The sequence below is a fragment of the Balaenoptera ricei genome, chromosome 1, assembly GCF_028023285.1.
Source record: "Balaenoptera ricei isolate mBalRic1 chromosome 1, mBalRic1.hap2, whole genome shotgun sequence".
Lineage (NCBI taxonomy): Eukaryota > Metazoa > Chordata > Mammalia > Artiodactyla > Balaenopteridae > Balaenoptera > Balaenoptera ricei.
The window spans coordinates 192,303,468-192,318,162 of record NC_082639.1 but is presented as its reverse complement, the minus strand read 5'-3'; the positions used below and the strand labels follow the sequence as shown (position 1 = coordinate 192,318,162).

At 61.2% G+C, this 14,695-nt stretch overlaps 1 protein-coding gene across 1 annotated transcript; it reads left to right on the top strand.

Moving 5' to 3' along the window:
* The first annotated feature begins 8,110 nt into the window (after nucleotides 1-8,110).
* TNNI1 (troponin I1, slow skeletal type) lies at nucleotides 8,111-14,034 on the top strand. Its single transcript, XM_059943257.1, has 6 exons — nucleotides 8,111-8,214; nucleotides 9,324-9,455; nucleotides 11,028-11,117; nucleotides 12,324-12,500; nucleotides 12,739-12,848; nucleotides 13,694-14,034. Exons 2-5 carry the CDS (start codon nucleotides 9,330-9,332, stop codon nucleotides 12,844-12,846), a joined length of 501 nt encoding a protein of 166 aa, XP_059799240.1. The 5' UTR covers nucleotides 8,111-8,214; nucleotides 9,324-9,329; the 3' UTR covers nucleotides 12,847-12,848; nucleotides 13,694-14,034.
* Nucleotides 14,035-14,695: the final 661 nt, after the last annotated feature.

Sequence of the window (14,695 nt, the reverse complement as noted above, 5' to 3'; positions counted from 1 at the left end):
AGCACCTACTGTGTGTCAGGCACTGTGCCAGGCGCTGAGCATACAAGCAGGAGTATGACGTGGGGCTGACACTCAGGTTTCTCCAGATGATTAAATAGATGACGTCAACGGGTTAAGTGCAGGGAAAGAGCGATGCACCGGGGCCTGGAGGAGGGCTCCTAGTCCAGTCAGGGTGGTCAGGGCAGGCTTCCTGGAAGAGGCAATGCTCCACTGATACTTAGAGGCGGGTGGGGTGAGAGAAGGGCCTTCTGAGAAGCATCTGTGGCTCCAGGAGCTTCGAGAAGTCCCGTGTCCGGAGCTGAGGGTGTGTGGAGGCGGGGAGGCTGAGAGGAGGTCACAAAGGGCGGGCGAGCCCACGGCGGGGTTTCCATTTCATTCTGAGGCCACTGCTGGAGGAATTGGGGATGGGGCCGTGTCCTCATTTTAGGAGGATGGTTCAGGCGGCGCGGGATCCCGGAGAGGCTGCAATGAAGTTGGCAAAGCGGGATGGCTGAGCAGAGACGGCAGAGGGCAGATGGGGGGCTCCAGGCAGGGAGCGGGGCGGAACTCGGAGCTCCGCTGACCGTGGGGCGGGGGTGGGGGATGGCCCTCGGGTTTCTGGTCTGGCGCCTGGGCGTGGCTATGCCATTTTCTGTGCCGTGGTGACCAGAGGAGGGGCAGGGGCGGAGGGGGCGTGTGGAATGGCCGCTGGGCACACGGGCCTCACCTCGGGGGTCCCCCGGGCAGGAGACACAGATTTGGTGCCAGGCAGGCTGGAACTCTGTCCCCACTGACTCACCCTCCCCTCTTAGCTCTGGGACTAAGTTCGTCCCTCTGACGAAGACGAAAATCATTTCTGGGAAGGAGGACCAGAGTGAAAGCGGTGAGGGGGTGTCAGGGCACCCAAGAGCACCCTCTAGGCCCGGCGGCAGTGGGGCAGGGTCCCAGGCTTGCTGTGGAACCCCAGGCCTGGGTCAGTGCCTGCGATGCAGGGCGCCTCCCGCAGGTACGAGGGAGGAATCAACGAGTAAACGATGGCGGGGAGTGTGGGCGCCCCCAGAGTTCAGGGTTTGGAGAGTCCGGGGCAAAGGCAGGAGATGGGTCCGGGCAGTCCTTGGCTGGGCTGTCTGCGCCCGGCTCACGGGCTCTGTGGCGGGGGGCAGGCGGGCAGCACAGGCTGAAGTCCGGACTTCCAGCCCCAGGGTGGAGTCTGCCTGGGGGTGAGGTTGGGGGTGCCGACTTGGTTTACCTACAGGGCTTCTTCAAGTGTGGTCCCCAGACCAGCAGCCGCAGCAATATCACCGAGACCTTGTTAGAAATGCGAACTTCCAGGCTCCACCCCGGACCTGATGAATCGGGAGCAACCCCCTAATAAACCAATGCAATAAACTCCCACAGACTCATGCCCAGCCCCTAGATTCCTTCTCTGATCCCCAGCTGCTCCTCTGGTTTCCATCCCAGCCCCTCCACCTGGAATCCTGTACCGCCCCCCGCACCCCCATATAACCCCCCAGAACCCGTTCTCTCTGCCTGGAAGCCTTCTTGCATGGAGGCTTCCCAAAGGTGACCTGACCAAAGCCAAATCAGAGCAACTTCTGCTGGCCCACAAGGAGGGCCGTTACCCCTCCATGGCATTTGGGTATGTCCCCTGAGGACACCCCTGTCCACCAGCTCTGTTCCCACCCGACTGACGCTTGGCTAGAGCTCCCCAGCCTCTTGCTGCTGGCAAGGCCTTTCCTGGCCTCCGAGAGGGGTCAGCGTCCTGCTTGTCCTGCCCCAGCCTGGGCTCCCGGCCCATGAGATGACCAACAATAATAGCCACTGGATTAACATAGCAGGCATTGTCTTTCTCTGACCATAGGGTGGGTATTAGGTGTCCATCCATCATCCTAAAAATAGCCAGTAAACAGGTGTAGCCCCTGCACACCAGCCCCCTGGATGCTGTTGGCATGCGGCTGGTGACAGAGGGTGGGTCAGGGGACAGAGGGAGTTAGTTTCACCAAGTTCCAGGCACGGGGTGTGGGGCGCCGTTTGGGACCTGGGAAACCCACCAGGAGAGGGTGCAGAGCATCTGTGGACCCTCAGACTCCACGAACTTGAAGGTCAGCTCAGCCCCAGGACCCTCACTGGACCCCCTCGGCACTGTTTACGTCACCCCCAGGTCCAGGCGCCTTCCTGGCGCACGGGTACCAGAGCCTCAGAAGATGCCCGAATGTCAAGCCTTTTGCCCTGTTGGAGCCGGGGCTGTGGGGCCTGGTTTCCACATTCCCTTGCGAGAGATGCAGGGTCAGCGAGACGGCTCCCCTTCCCCCGGGCCTCCCGGTGCCCTGGCCCCATCCCTGCTTGGAGCCCCGTCTGGTCTGCTGTCCATTCCCCCTTTCCGGGGCTGCCGTCTCCTAGGCGGTGGCCGCTGTGTGCACGGGCTCCGTGTCTCCTGAGCCTGGGACACGTGTGTCTTCAAGCCCGCCTGCTGCTGTGTGCTGCGGTGTCCCCTTCGCGAGGTGTGTGTGCGGTGGGCGGGGGGCGGGGGGGAGCGGGGAGGCGGGAGGGGCGGCGTGTCTGTTCTATTTTTAGCCGCCAGTTGCTGTGGGCCGTAGTTTTCATAGCTTCCCCTCCGCTTTCCCCCCACAGTCTGCAGTCAACCGCAAGGCGAGACCATCTCACCCACGGAGACCCAGGAAGGTGAGTGTCCACCGCCCGGGCAGTGGAGCTGGCGCTCCGGACTCAGGAGCAAGCGAGGGCTCGGATGGCGAAGAAGACGGTCTCGCCTGTGCCACTGGGTTTGTTGGTGGACGGTCCTAAGACAGTCCGCAGCATTTAGTCCCGTAGGGCGGCCTCTGCCCTGCAGGACTGTGGCTGGAGGTGAGCCCCCTGCCCGTTTGGAGCCGTGAGCAGGATTTTCCAGGCTGCCCAGGGAGCCCCCGGCAGAGCCTCGAGGACTGTTTTCACACTGCAGCCCAGCCGTCCCAGGAGGGAGAGGGGCGCGTTGGGGACCAGAGGGGGCAGAGGGGCTGCGTTTGGAAGTTGAAGGGGAGCTTGGTGAGCAGTGCAGGGGGCGACGCCCGGGTCGGAGGAGAAGGAAGGAGCGGGGGCAGGACTCGGGGGCTGGAAGGCTGCACGTACGCCCGCCGCCACCGACCAAGGAAGCCTCCTGCCTCTTTGTTCTTTGTCTTTGACAACTCGCTTGGCGCCCTTTGCTGTCTGCACAGTGGACAGAGCAGGTGCGGGCAGAGCGCCAGCCAGCCTCCTGGCTCTGGCGCAGAAGGGGGGCTCTCGGGGGAAGGCAGGGGGACAGCACTGGGGTGGGAGCTCGAGAGCCTGTGAGCACATCAGTGAGGACCCGAGGCGGGAGGGTGGGGTTGGGGGGGTTGGGGGGGGGTGGGCTCTCTAACAGGGGGCGGGACCGGAGACTGTCCCCAGCAGCTGTGGGCGGGCTTTCCTGTTCAGAGCTCAGGGTGCTGGGGGGGTCCCACAACTGCAGCCTTGGGAGCACAAGCCTTGTCAGCAGTCAGTCAGGGAGGACCGCATGCCCTTGAACTGAGGTCCAAGATCGGGGGTGCAGGCGATCCGGGGGAGGAACACAAGCCTGAGTAGAAACTTGTGGTCCTTTCCCTGCTCACACACAGTCACGTACACACTCACACTTACACACACAGACCCACACATAGCCTCAGTCTCGGTCTCACGGCCTGGCTGGCCTTCTGTCCCACCCATGGGGCCTGGGGGAGGGCAGCCCAGGGACCCCTACCTCCCACTGTGGGTCCCGTTATCTCCCTCTTGCTGTTGGGGGCCGGGAGCGCGGCTCTCCCACCCTCTGAGCTGCCGGCTCCATCCTGAGTTCTTATCTTGTCTCTGCTTGTCTTCCAGGGGACCTGTCGAGGGGTCCCGTCTGGTGGGTGTCAGTGCAAGGCTGGGACCCCTTGGCCTGGTGATTGTCAGCGGGCGGGCCGGGGGCGGGCCCGGAGCTCGGCAGGACGCCTGGCCTGGCCGGACAGGTAGTGGCTGTCTAGGGGGTGTGGACACGGCCGGACACCCCCCCCCGAGTCCCTCCGCAGTGAGATCTGTGCCCCCGGGGACCGTGTTGCGCGGGCTGGTGACGGAAGGTGGGCCCGGGGTGGGGAGGGCTCTTTCCCAGCTGCCCCTCCCCTCTGGACCGCCTCGGTGTCTTCAGAGGAGTGCGGCCCTAGAATAAACAGCTGGCGATAAAATCTAATTGCAGCCAAGCATCTCGGGAATGTGTGGACTGTTTCTACTCCCCTCTGTGCCCCAGGGTGACAGCTGAAGCTCTGGGTCACACTCCCTCCGCCCGGGCCTCGCCCTCCCCCCACCCCCGAGGCAGCGGCAGATGGGGCGTGGTTAAGGCTTTCGGTTGGGAGATTCAGGAGGGGTGGCTGAGCCCCACCCAGGCTTCCTGGGCACGAGGGGAAAGGGCGGAATCGAGGCAGAGGCGGAGGCGACGGTGGCCACTTTGCACGTGTCCTTCAGGGTCAGCCTTCCCCTACCCACACCGGGTTCTGGACCAGATCCAAACTCCTGACCCTGTGCTCAGCCCTCCCCTGGCCCCATCCCCTCCCTGATCCTTCACTTCATGACCCAGCTCGGGGCTCCCGACCGCCCTGCACACGGGCTCCCACCGCAGCCGTGCCCCTCCCTCCCCGTGTCGTTTGCACAGTGCCCACCGCCTCCACTGGAACGCTCTCTGTCCAGCCCAGGCCAGAGGGTGGTCAGGCCTGGCTGTGGAGCTTCCCCCTCTACGGCTCGAGGACCCCCTCCTCGGTCTGAGCCCCAGACTCTCGGACTGAAAGGGGTCCCGGGGTCCCAGGTCAGGGGGCTTCATACTGTGCTCCACGGGCAGAGGACCTCACGGAGGAGCAGGGGGTCCTGGGCTAACCCCCTTCCACCAGGGCCAGCCGCTCTATTGATTGGACTTGCTTTGAACAAAGGGTTCAAGAACCAAATATTAAATGGAAAACAAGTTCTCTAACCCCTGATTTTGCAGAGGGAAAAGCTGGCCCGGAGAGGGCTAGGGTGAAGACCAGAGTGGGACACAGGGTTTTGCCCTGACTCCTGGCCTGACCCCCCCTGCAGGGCCCCCTCACGGACCTGTCCCAGCTCATCACCATCCATGTGAATGGTGCCCCCTGGAGGTGTGCCATGTGGTGGCTTCCTGTGGCCTGTGCTCACTATTCCAGACCCTGCCCTCTCCGAGACCTTCATGACCACCCACTGCCCACAGGACAGTCTGTCTCACCCTGTCATTCGAGGCCCTGTAAGCGAGCACCCACCCCCCCAACTCCAAACGCATTTCCTGTGTATTCCATTCTGTTCCCCACAGGTGTTGGCAAACGTTTCCTGGGAAGGGCCAGATAGGAAATATTTTAGGCTTTGCAGGTTACATAAGGTTCTGTCGCATATTCTTCTTTGCTTTACAGTCTTTTGAGCAAACAGTCCAGTCCTGGCCTGTGGGCTGTAGTTTGCAGATCCTGGTCCTACACACCTGCCCAGCAGAACCACTTTAGATTCTCCTCTTGTTTCTTTGCCTTTGTAAGGTTTCTCTCCCCTGTGAATGAATGAGTAAATGAATGGAGAGAAAAAAGAGTAAACGGACAAGTATTTACCCCATCCTGACCCACGGGAAGGCGATATGTCTGATTTCTCCTTTCTGCTACCGGACCTTCTCTTGCAGGCTGGGCGGCTGACACAGCCCCACGGCCCAGCCAGGTCGGGGTGAGGGCAGGGGCTCTAACTCTCCCTCATCCACGGTTCCTTCCGCCCCAGGTGCCGCCCCAGGTGCCGCCCCACCGCCGCCATGCCGGAAGTGTAAGTAGTATTGCCTTCCCCCCTCCCCCCCCGCCCCGCCCCGCCCCGGGGTCCGGGAAGGCATGTCCCGTTGCTGCAGATTTCAGACCATCTGTTCGGTCCCTGAAGCAGTTCCCTGGGGGGACCAGATCCTAAAACAGGCACAGTCTTGAGAGCCGGGGTCCCCCGGGGTCCACGTGTCCGCCCAGGCTTTGAGCAGAACTGGCTCCCAGTTTGTTGCCGGAAGACCCTCTGGGCCTGTGTCTCAAGAGTTTGTTTGCACTGATCAAATGGATGGATCACAAGCCCCAGGCCATGATTTAACATTACCCAGTAGATGAACAAGCTTTGGGGAGGTACCTACTGGCCTGGGGAAGGAAGTTTTCACAGCCTAGGACCCCACCTTGAGGTTCCCATCCTCCCCAGTGTACAATGGCTGGTGTTTCCCAAAAGCGCCTCCAGTAGCCCACGGGGCCTGAGGGTCTCTACTCTATTCTGCTTGTCCTCAGACTGGTGCCCCGGCACCATGTCTGCTTTCCTTCTGGTGTGCTGTCACCGCGCCCTCCCCCAGCCTGTCCACAGGGTCTGCTGTCGCATAGATGCTATGCCTCGTTCACACTCACTCTGTCTTCTGCTCTCCCCCCCGCCCCCCGCCCACCCTGGCCTTCCTGTGATGGACGGCTGCAGCGAGGTGAGTGAGACTGGGGGCGTCTCTGCCCTGGCGGACGTTAGACAGGTGACGGTAGGGTGGGCATCTGAGGACAGAGAGCTTGGGTCAAGGCCTGGGGAGGGGTGCTCAGTGGCTGAGCAAATTCCCTGGAGGATATAAACCTTGGGGGAACATTCTGGACGTGGGGCTCCTCAAGGTCCAGGGAGGGGGCGCCCCAGTGCACCACGTCCCTGGAAGGTGGTCCTGGGGCTGGGACCAGACAGAGGCGGTGTGACCCTGCACCCATGCTGACCACCGAGCAGTCCTCCGTCACCGGGTCTGAGGGCGCGTCCAGCTCTGGGGGCCGTCCTGTCCTTGCAGATCTACATTGGAAAGGTGGGAGGGGATCATCCTTGGGTTATTCCACCCCCCGCCCACTACCTGGACACTGAGAGAATAGCAAGAGGATCCTTGCCCTCCCCTCAGGACTTAGACAGCCCTGCCCCCGGTACAGCCCAGGTCTGTTTAGGCTGCTGAGGACACACACAGCCTGGGTCCCGCCCCGCCCGGGGTGGGGACTGCAGCTGGGGAGCTGTGGACTCAGGGCTGGCAGGCTGGGAATTAGCAGCACAGATGGAGGGGACACTCAGCAGAGATTCTGTTTTTCCATCGTCGTGTGAATCTCTAAGTTTCACTGAGGCTCGTATGAAAGTGAGTCCCTGGTGACTGATGGTGAACGAGGTGGCCAAAATCTCCCCCGGTGGTGGGGAGACGGTGAAACATTTCCATGGGTGCATGACAGTGTAAACCGCGGCTGGTGACGCTGGTGATGACCATAGCAACAGGCCATTCCCTCGCAACCACGCGGACCGGACACACAGCAAAACCCTTGGCTTTCAGAGAGGAAAAGACAGACCAGCCTGAATAGCTGGATTAGACGCATGTTCCAGGCACGAAAGCCCCTTCGTTGTCTCCCACAGGGACGGCTCAAAGCCAATTGCTTCTACTTTACACACAAGAATAGCAAACCCAAGCTGTGGCCGGGGCTCAGCAGAGTAGCTGCAGGTGGGGTTGGGCGGTCACCAGTGGCACGAGAAGTGACCGCCTGTGTCCAGGAGGAGACAGGAGCCCTCGGAGTTAGGGATGGAGCAGCCCCCCTCTCGCTTCCCTGGGGGACGCTGCCACGGGGCCAAGACCTATTAGGACGTATCTAGTCAGCAAGAGATGTCAAGCATTTTTAATAAGAAGAGAAAATATTGTTTTCATAACTGAGAGCAATTTATATGGATTGTGTTGACATCAAGAAAAGTTTTGACGTCTAAAGAGATAAGCTTCTTTATTGAGGGAACTCACGGCTTACTTCTCTGACGTGACACAACATGGCCCCAGAGCGCCAAGCCGCGTGCCTCATCCACGCTGCTCGAAGCTGGTGCTCACCCATGATCTCATTCTGTCTCTAGTCCCTCTGTGGACCGGGTAAGGTGGGTCTCAGCATCCTGACTCACAGATGAGGAAGGGGGTGCCCAGACCCTGTGACCCACACAGTGTCTTGCAGGATTCAGCCCCTCGGTCAGGGAGCTGAGTCTCTGAATCTGAGAGGTGCAATCACAAGATGAGCTTTTAAGGGACCCTGAGGCGAGGATGCTGGGTAAGGATGGTGACAGGCTGGCACTCATCCTGGCCTGGTCCAGATTTCCGGTTCTGTAGCCTCCACCTCACCCGTCTCTCCTCCTCTTTCTCCTCAGAGAAAACCCAAGATTACTGCCTCCCGCAAACTCCTGCTGAAGGTGAGCGGGGTCCCGGCTCTGGGGAGGCGTCCGGGGAGGGAGAGGGGTGCAGTGCACCTCTGGGGGGGAGGGTCGTGGGAGGTCAAAGAGGAGGGAGACCAGAGTGGGGAGGAGGTGGAGGATGAGGAGAAGGGATGGAGGAGGAGGGGATGGAGGAGGAGGACGATGGGGAGAGGGTGTGGAGGAGGAGGAGGAGAGGGGATGGAGGAGGAGGAGGAGGGGATGGAGGAGGAGGGGATGGAGGAAGAGGAGGAGGAGGAGAGGGGACGGAGGAGGAGGAGGAGGAGAGGGGATGGAGGAGGAGGGGATGGAGGAAGAGGTGATGAGGACGAGGGGATGGAGGAGGATGAGGAGAGGGGATGGAGAAGGACGAGGAGAGGGGATGGAGAAGGACGAGGAGAGGGGATGGAGAAGGACGAGGAGAGGGGATGGAGAAGGATGAGGAGAGGGGATGGAGAAGGACGAGGAGAGGGGATGGAGAAGGACGAGGAGAGGGGATGGAGGAGGACGAGGAGAGGGGATGGAGAAGGATGAGGAGAGGGTATGGCGGAGGAAGGGATTGAGGAAGAGGTGATGGAGGAGGAGGGGATGGAGAAGGACGAGGAGAGGGGATGGAAGAGGAGGGGATGGAGGAGGAGGAGATGGAGGAGGAGGCGGCAGAGGGAGTCTGGCCGGAGCCCGGAGTCCATGGTCAGAGGGTGGGAACCCGGAATTCTGGTCCTGGCACCTACCCAGGGCTTGGCAGGAGGTGGGACCAACTTCAGGGTGGGACCCCTAGTGGGAGCAGAGGGTTTGCTTTATTTTGGTAAGAGATTCTTTCTTAGGAGCTCTGGGGCCCAAAAAGATGAGAAATGGTAAGAGGAAGGTTGAAGGACAGTAAGGTCCGGGGTCCAAGAGCGCGTGTGGTCGTGTGTGGTCCCCCGGGGTTTGGTCTCACGTGGCCGCGCACACACTCCGCTCCTGGCTGCCGCCTGGTTCACAGGCGCCCAGGGCTGCCTGGTCTGGGCCTCCTCCGGGGCTGGGCTCGCAGTCGGGGGCCCGCCTTCCCTTCGCGCCCCGATGGCAGGTGGGGGACGAGGGGCCCCGCTCACGGGCTCCGTCCTGCGCAGAGCCTGATGTTGGCCAAGGCCAAGGAGTGCTGGGAGCAGGAGCACGAGGAGCGAGAGGCTGAGAAGAGGCGCTACCTGGCGGAGCGCATCCCGGCGCTGCAGACCCGAGGCCTGTCGCTCAGCGCCCTGCAGGTGAGCGTGGGGGAGGGGCTCCCGACGGGTGACCGCTGGGCTCAGAGCTCTGTCCTTTACAAGTGGCTCCTCCCTCACCTGGCCTCACTAGTCTTCACAACCCCGTGTGGCGGGGTCGGGCTGGGGTGGGGCGTTGGGTCCCATTTTACAGGCGGGAAGGGAGCCTCAGCAGGGAGAAGGGGCTTGCTTGAGGCGGGGGTGCTGAGCAGGGGACAGGTCGTGTATCAGACCAGCATGACGGTGCAGGGCAGGGAGCTGTGCAACGCTTGGGAGGGCCCACTTCTCCAGACTGGCCCGTCCTTCCCCTGCAAATAGGCCTTTAATGTTTTTATAACATTGATAAGAGTTTAAACACCAGTGACTGCAGAGTGAAGGGACCAGAAGGAAATACAGATCGCCTTTGACTTACGATGGGGTTATGTCCCAAGAAACCCATCGTCAGGTGAAACTATCGTAGGTCCAAAGTGCACTGTCTACACCTCGCCCACCGCACATCACAGCACACCTGGCCCAGCTTAACCACGTGAGGACCACTCACGGTAGCTGAAAGTTGGGCGAAATCAACTAACACAAAGCCTATTTTATAATAAAGAGTTGAATACCTCGTGTAATTTACTGAAGATGAAAAAGCAGATGGCTGTCTGGTACAGAATGGTTTTAAGTGTGTCTGTGGTCACCCTCGTGAGCGCGGGGCTGCCCAGGAGTTGGGGCCGCACTGCCCAGCACCGAACATCACTAGCCTGGGAAGGATTACAATTCAAAATTCCAAGTACGGTTTCTACTGAATTGGTATTGCTTTCTCACCATCATAAAGGCAAAAAAATCATAAGCTGAACCATCGTAAGTCAGGGACCATTTTTTTAAAAAGATATTTACTTACTTATTTTGGGTGTGCCAGGTCTTAGTTGTGGCATGCAGACTTCTTAGTTGTGGCATGCGGGATCTAGTTCCCCGACCAGGGATGGAACCCAGGCCCCCTGCATTGGGAGCTCGGAGTCTTACCCACTGGACCACCAGGGAAGTCCCACCATTTGTACACCAACATGTCACCAATGGTTACCTCCAGGCGGTAACCTATGTTATTACTGCCTGGTGGTAGTAATTCCTATTTTACTATTAATTAAATAATAATCATTATTATCACTAATTATTCCTATTTTATTATTAGTAGTAGTATTTGTTTGTTTGTTTGTTTGTTTAGGCTGCACCGTGCGGCATGAGGGATCTTAGCTCCATCGAACCCGTGTCCCCTGCATTGGGAGCATAGAGTCTTAATCACTGGACCGCTAGGGAAGTCCTCTTATTTTATTATTTTGGCTTAATATATAATTTTCAAAATTTCTACAATTAACTTACATTCTTTTTATCATAAGAAAACTTTTTAGTGATAAGTACATTCAGAAAGGAAAACAAAGGACTTCCACTCAGAGCGAAGGGGTCCATCAGCCCCTTCCACAGCTCAGGTCTCGCCGAGGTGGAGGAGGGGCCGGGCACCCGGCTGGGAGGTGGAAAAGGGGGGCTGGGGGCTGAGCGGCTCCCTCATCTCCCTTCCTGACTCCCCTGCTTCCCCAGGACCTGTGCCGGGACCTGCACGCCAAGGTGGAGGTGGTGGATGAGGAGAGATACGACATCGAGGCCAAGTGCCTGCACAACACCAGGGAGGTGAGCCGGGGCTGGGGGGTGGCAGGGGCACAGCTGGAGCGGGCTGGCTGGGTGGGGCAGGGTGGTGTCTGGGGAGGTGGGCGCAGCTGGAGCGGGCTGGCTGGGTGGGGCAGGGTGGTGTCTGGGGAGGTGGGCACAGCCGGTGCAGGTCAGGTGGGTGGCGGGTGATGTCTGGGGGTGTCGGGTGGGCATTGACATGGCAGCTGTGGACCAGGTCCCCCTCCCACTGCCGGGTCTGGGGAGTGGCACTTAGGAAGCTCTGGTCCCTGCACTCCATCCCCCAGGGCTGGAGTTGGGCAGAGAGAAGGTGATGCTTTTCACACAGATGAAAAGCACAGACTTCCTCCAACCTATAAGGTGGGCTCTTCATTGGAAGAGAAGCCGCCCCTTTTATTCACCCACACAAATAATCATAGCCTGTTAATACCACCTTACCTTGCAAATGGCTTTCATGTGCATTGTCCCTTTGATCCTCCTTGCACGCCTGTGGACAAAGTGGGTGCTTTTATCTGCACCTGACAGATGAGGACACTGAGTTCAGAGAGGCTGAGAAACTCGGCTCAGGTCACACAGCAGTGGACCTGGGATGGGCCTGGCCCAGACTCCAGTCACTCAGCACTCCCCCGGCATGGGGCGCAGGGCGTCAGCTCCACCCAGACCCAGCTCTAGTGCGGTGGGCAGAATGCGGAGGGACAGGGTTCCTGCTGCTGGAGTGGGCACCTGTTCCAGCAGAGGGGTGGGGAGGGACTGGAGCCACTGCCCCCCTTCCCACTTCTCCCCAGCAGGAATGACGGTCTGTGGGTTCACGGATCCCCCCAGAATTTCCTCCTGAGGTTGCACCCTGGAAATCGCCCAGGGGGCTCGGACATGGGGTTTATCCATCCTGCTGGACCAGGGCTGTGCCCTCAATGAGCTGCTCTGAAGGCTCACTGGGAAGGGACTGGTTAGAAGCAGGAATCAGAGGAAGTGGCCCGCCCCACTGCAAACAGGGCTTCCGAATGACACTGCTGTCTCTTCCCTCCATGGCTAACGGAGTTCCCTCTCCGAGTCCCACTCACCCCTGTACCAACAGAATAGGATAGAACAGAGGTGGCTGTTTGTAAGGTGACAGATAGTGGGTCTGGGCGTCCCCGAGGGCCTGGCCTGGACCCTGGAGAAGTGGGGCCTGGCTGGGGCCCGGAGCCCTGAGCTGCCCCCTCCCCGCAGATCAAGGACCTGAAGCTCAAGGTGCTGGACCTGCGCGGGAAGTTCAAGCGCCCCCCCCTGCGGCGCGTCCGCGTCTCGGCCGACGCCATGCTGCGCGCCCTGCTGGGCTCCAAGCACAAGGTGTCCATGGACCTGCGTGCCAACCTCAAGTCTGTGAAGAAGGAGGACACGGAGAAGGTGAGCCCCCGACCTCACCCGACGCGGCCTCGGCCAGCCCTGCAGCCCCCGCAGGAGCCCCGCCAGCTGGCAGAACGTTCCAGGACCCCTGGGAGGCCCGGGGAGGCCTCACCACCCTGTTCTGGGAGAAGGAGGGCCGGGATGTCCCACCTTTTAGGGGAGGCTGACTTCCCATCCCCCAGCTGCCCCTGCGCAGGGGGGGCCTGGCGCTAAGTGTCCCCTGTGTGGCCGCCCACAGGAGCGGCCCGTGGAGGTGGGCGACTGGAGGAAGAACGTAGAAGCCATGTCCGGGATGGAGGGCCGCAAGAAGATGTTTGATGCTGCTAAGTCCCCGACCTCCCAGTAGAGGTACCAGAGCCAGCTCCCCGCCCCCAGGCCCCAGTTTACAGGGCAGCAGGGACCCCAGGACAGCGGCTGGCGGGCTGGGCAGGGCGGTCGGGGGAGAGGAGCCCTGAGGTCGCTCAGTTCTGGTCCCCCCGAGACTGTGGGCACATCATTCCAGCTTCGGGGCCCTTCACTCCCTCACCTGCAGCATTGGGATTGCATCAGCTCCGTGATCCCCCAGGTGTATCACCTGCGGTGCAGATGATCTGGCCCCTCCCAGGCCTGCTGGATCCGATACTCTGGGGTGGGATCAGCCCCTGGGTGACTCTGATGCCAGAGCTTAGAACCCCTGGATTCCATGACCCCCAGGGCCTTCCAGCTCTGACTTTCCAAAAGTCTAAAGCACTTTTAACTGCCTCCTGGGGAATCCTGCAAAGTGCCCAGCACTGGTCGGGGGGGCTTCCATTCAGAGGAGACAAGGCCACCCACTCTCCGAGGAAGCTGCTGGAGAAAGCAGCCAAGTTAGGACACGTGAAGCCCTCTGTGGGCATGCGGAGGGCACACGCAGCGGGGCAGGGTCTGTCCGATAGCCCTGTCCGTCTGAGAAGCCTCGTGGAGGGGCAAGCTCTCCGAGGATGTGATGGGATTGCAGACGCGGGAGGGTGTGTCGGGGGCTGATGGTGCAGCCAGAGCTCAGAGGTGGGGACTAGCCACACGTGGGAGGATGCCCGCGCGAGGAGCCCCGTGGGGAGGAGCGGTGTGAGGGGGGAGAGCTGAGGCTCGTAGGAGCCCCTGTGGACAGCAGTCCAGCCTGGGTGCCGGGGTGAGAAGGCCTGGGAACTGAGGGCTGCTGCCTCTCTGTCCCACAGGCAGCTGGCCAAGCTGTGCTCCGGGTGCCCTGCCGGCTCCTTCCTCCAGCCCCGCCCGCCGGCCTCTCAGCATCCGCCCCTGCACTGCAGAGGGCCCCCCCCCCCCCGCCCCGCTCCCACGTCTCCCCTCCAGCCTGCGCGCCTTCCGGCGGGACTGGGATTAACAGACACGAGAGGGGAGGAACGGCAGCGTCTGAAGACCTCGCCTGGCTGGCGGCTGGGCTCCCGGCCGCTGTGGTGCAAACAGGCCACAAGGAGGCACGCACCCTCCGCTCTGTATGTCAAGCGCCCGTGGGCGTCACAGCCTCTCCATTAAAACCAGTGTCCTGGTCGCTTCTGCAGCTCTGGCTGTAAGCACCTGCGGGAGGGGGAAGGCAGGGAGCCTGTGAGGGAGGCTGTGCTGGGCGTCAGGCAGCAGCTCGGGTCAGCAATGGAGGGCCACCTGCTAAGGTCCCCCTGGTCCCCCTTCCATCTGGTCCGGTGACACCACACAGCACAGCCTCACCCCCAGGGTGCTCAGCTCAGCCCAACCTGCCCTGCGGCTGTCAAGGGGCCCCTCCGTTCCCAGCCCCTGGCCCTGCTGCTCTCACAGGGCCGTTCCCCCGGCTCCCCTCCGTTCCCAGCCCCTGGCCCTGCTGCTCTCACAGGGCCGCTCCCCCGGCTCCCCTCCGTTCCCAGCCCCTGGCCCTGCTGCTCTCACAGGGCCGCTCCCCCGGCTCCCCTCTCCCGGCTGCCCTGGCATACCTGACCCTCGGGGCTGAGCAGTCAGGTCCGTGTGCTGCTCAGCACCTGGCCCAGCCAGGGGGATGCCTGCAGTTCCACCCCGGCCAGCAGGCAGCTCCTCCTTCACGCCCGCCCTGCGCTCTCCCGTTGCGTCCTGGGCCAGCCCTGTCCACCTGCATCCACCCTCCCTGACTGTCTTTCCTTCACACTCCTGACGGACCATGTCCCCCAGGACTGATTCTGTCCCAAGGTGGGGCAGTCAGTTGTCTGTCCTCCAGG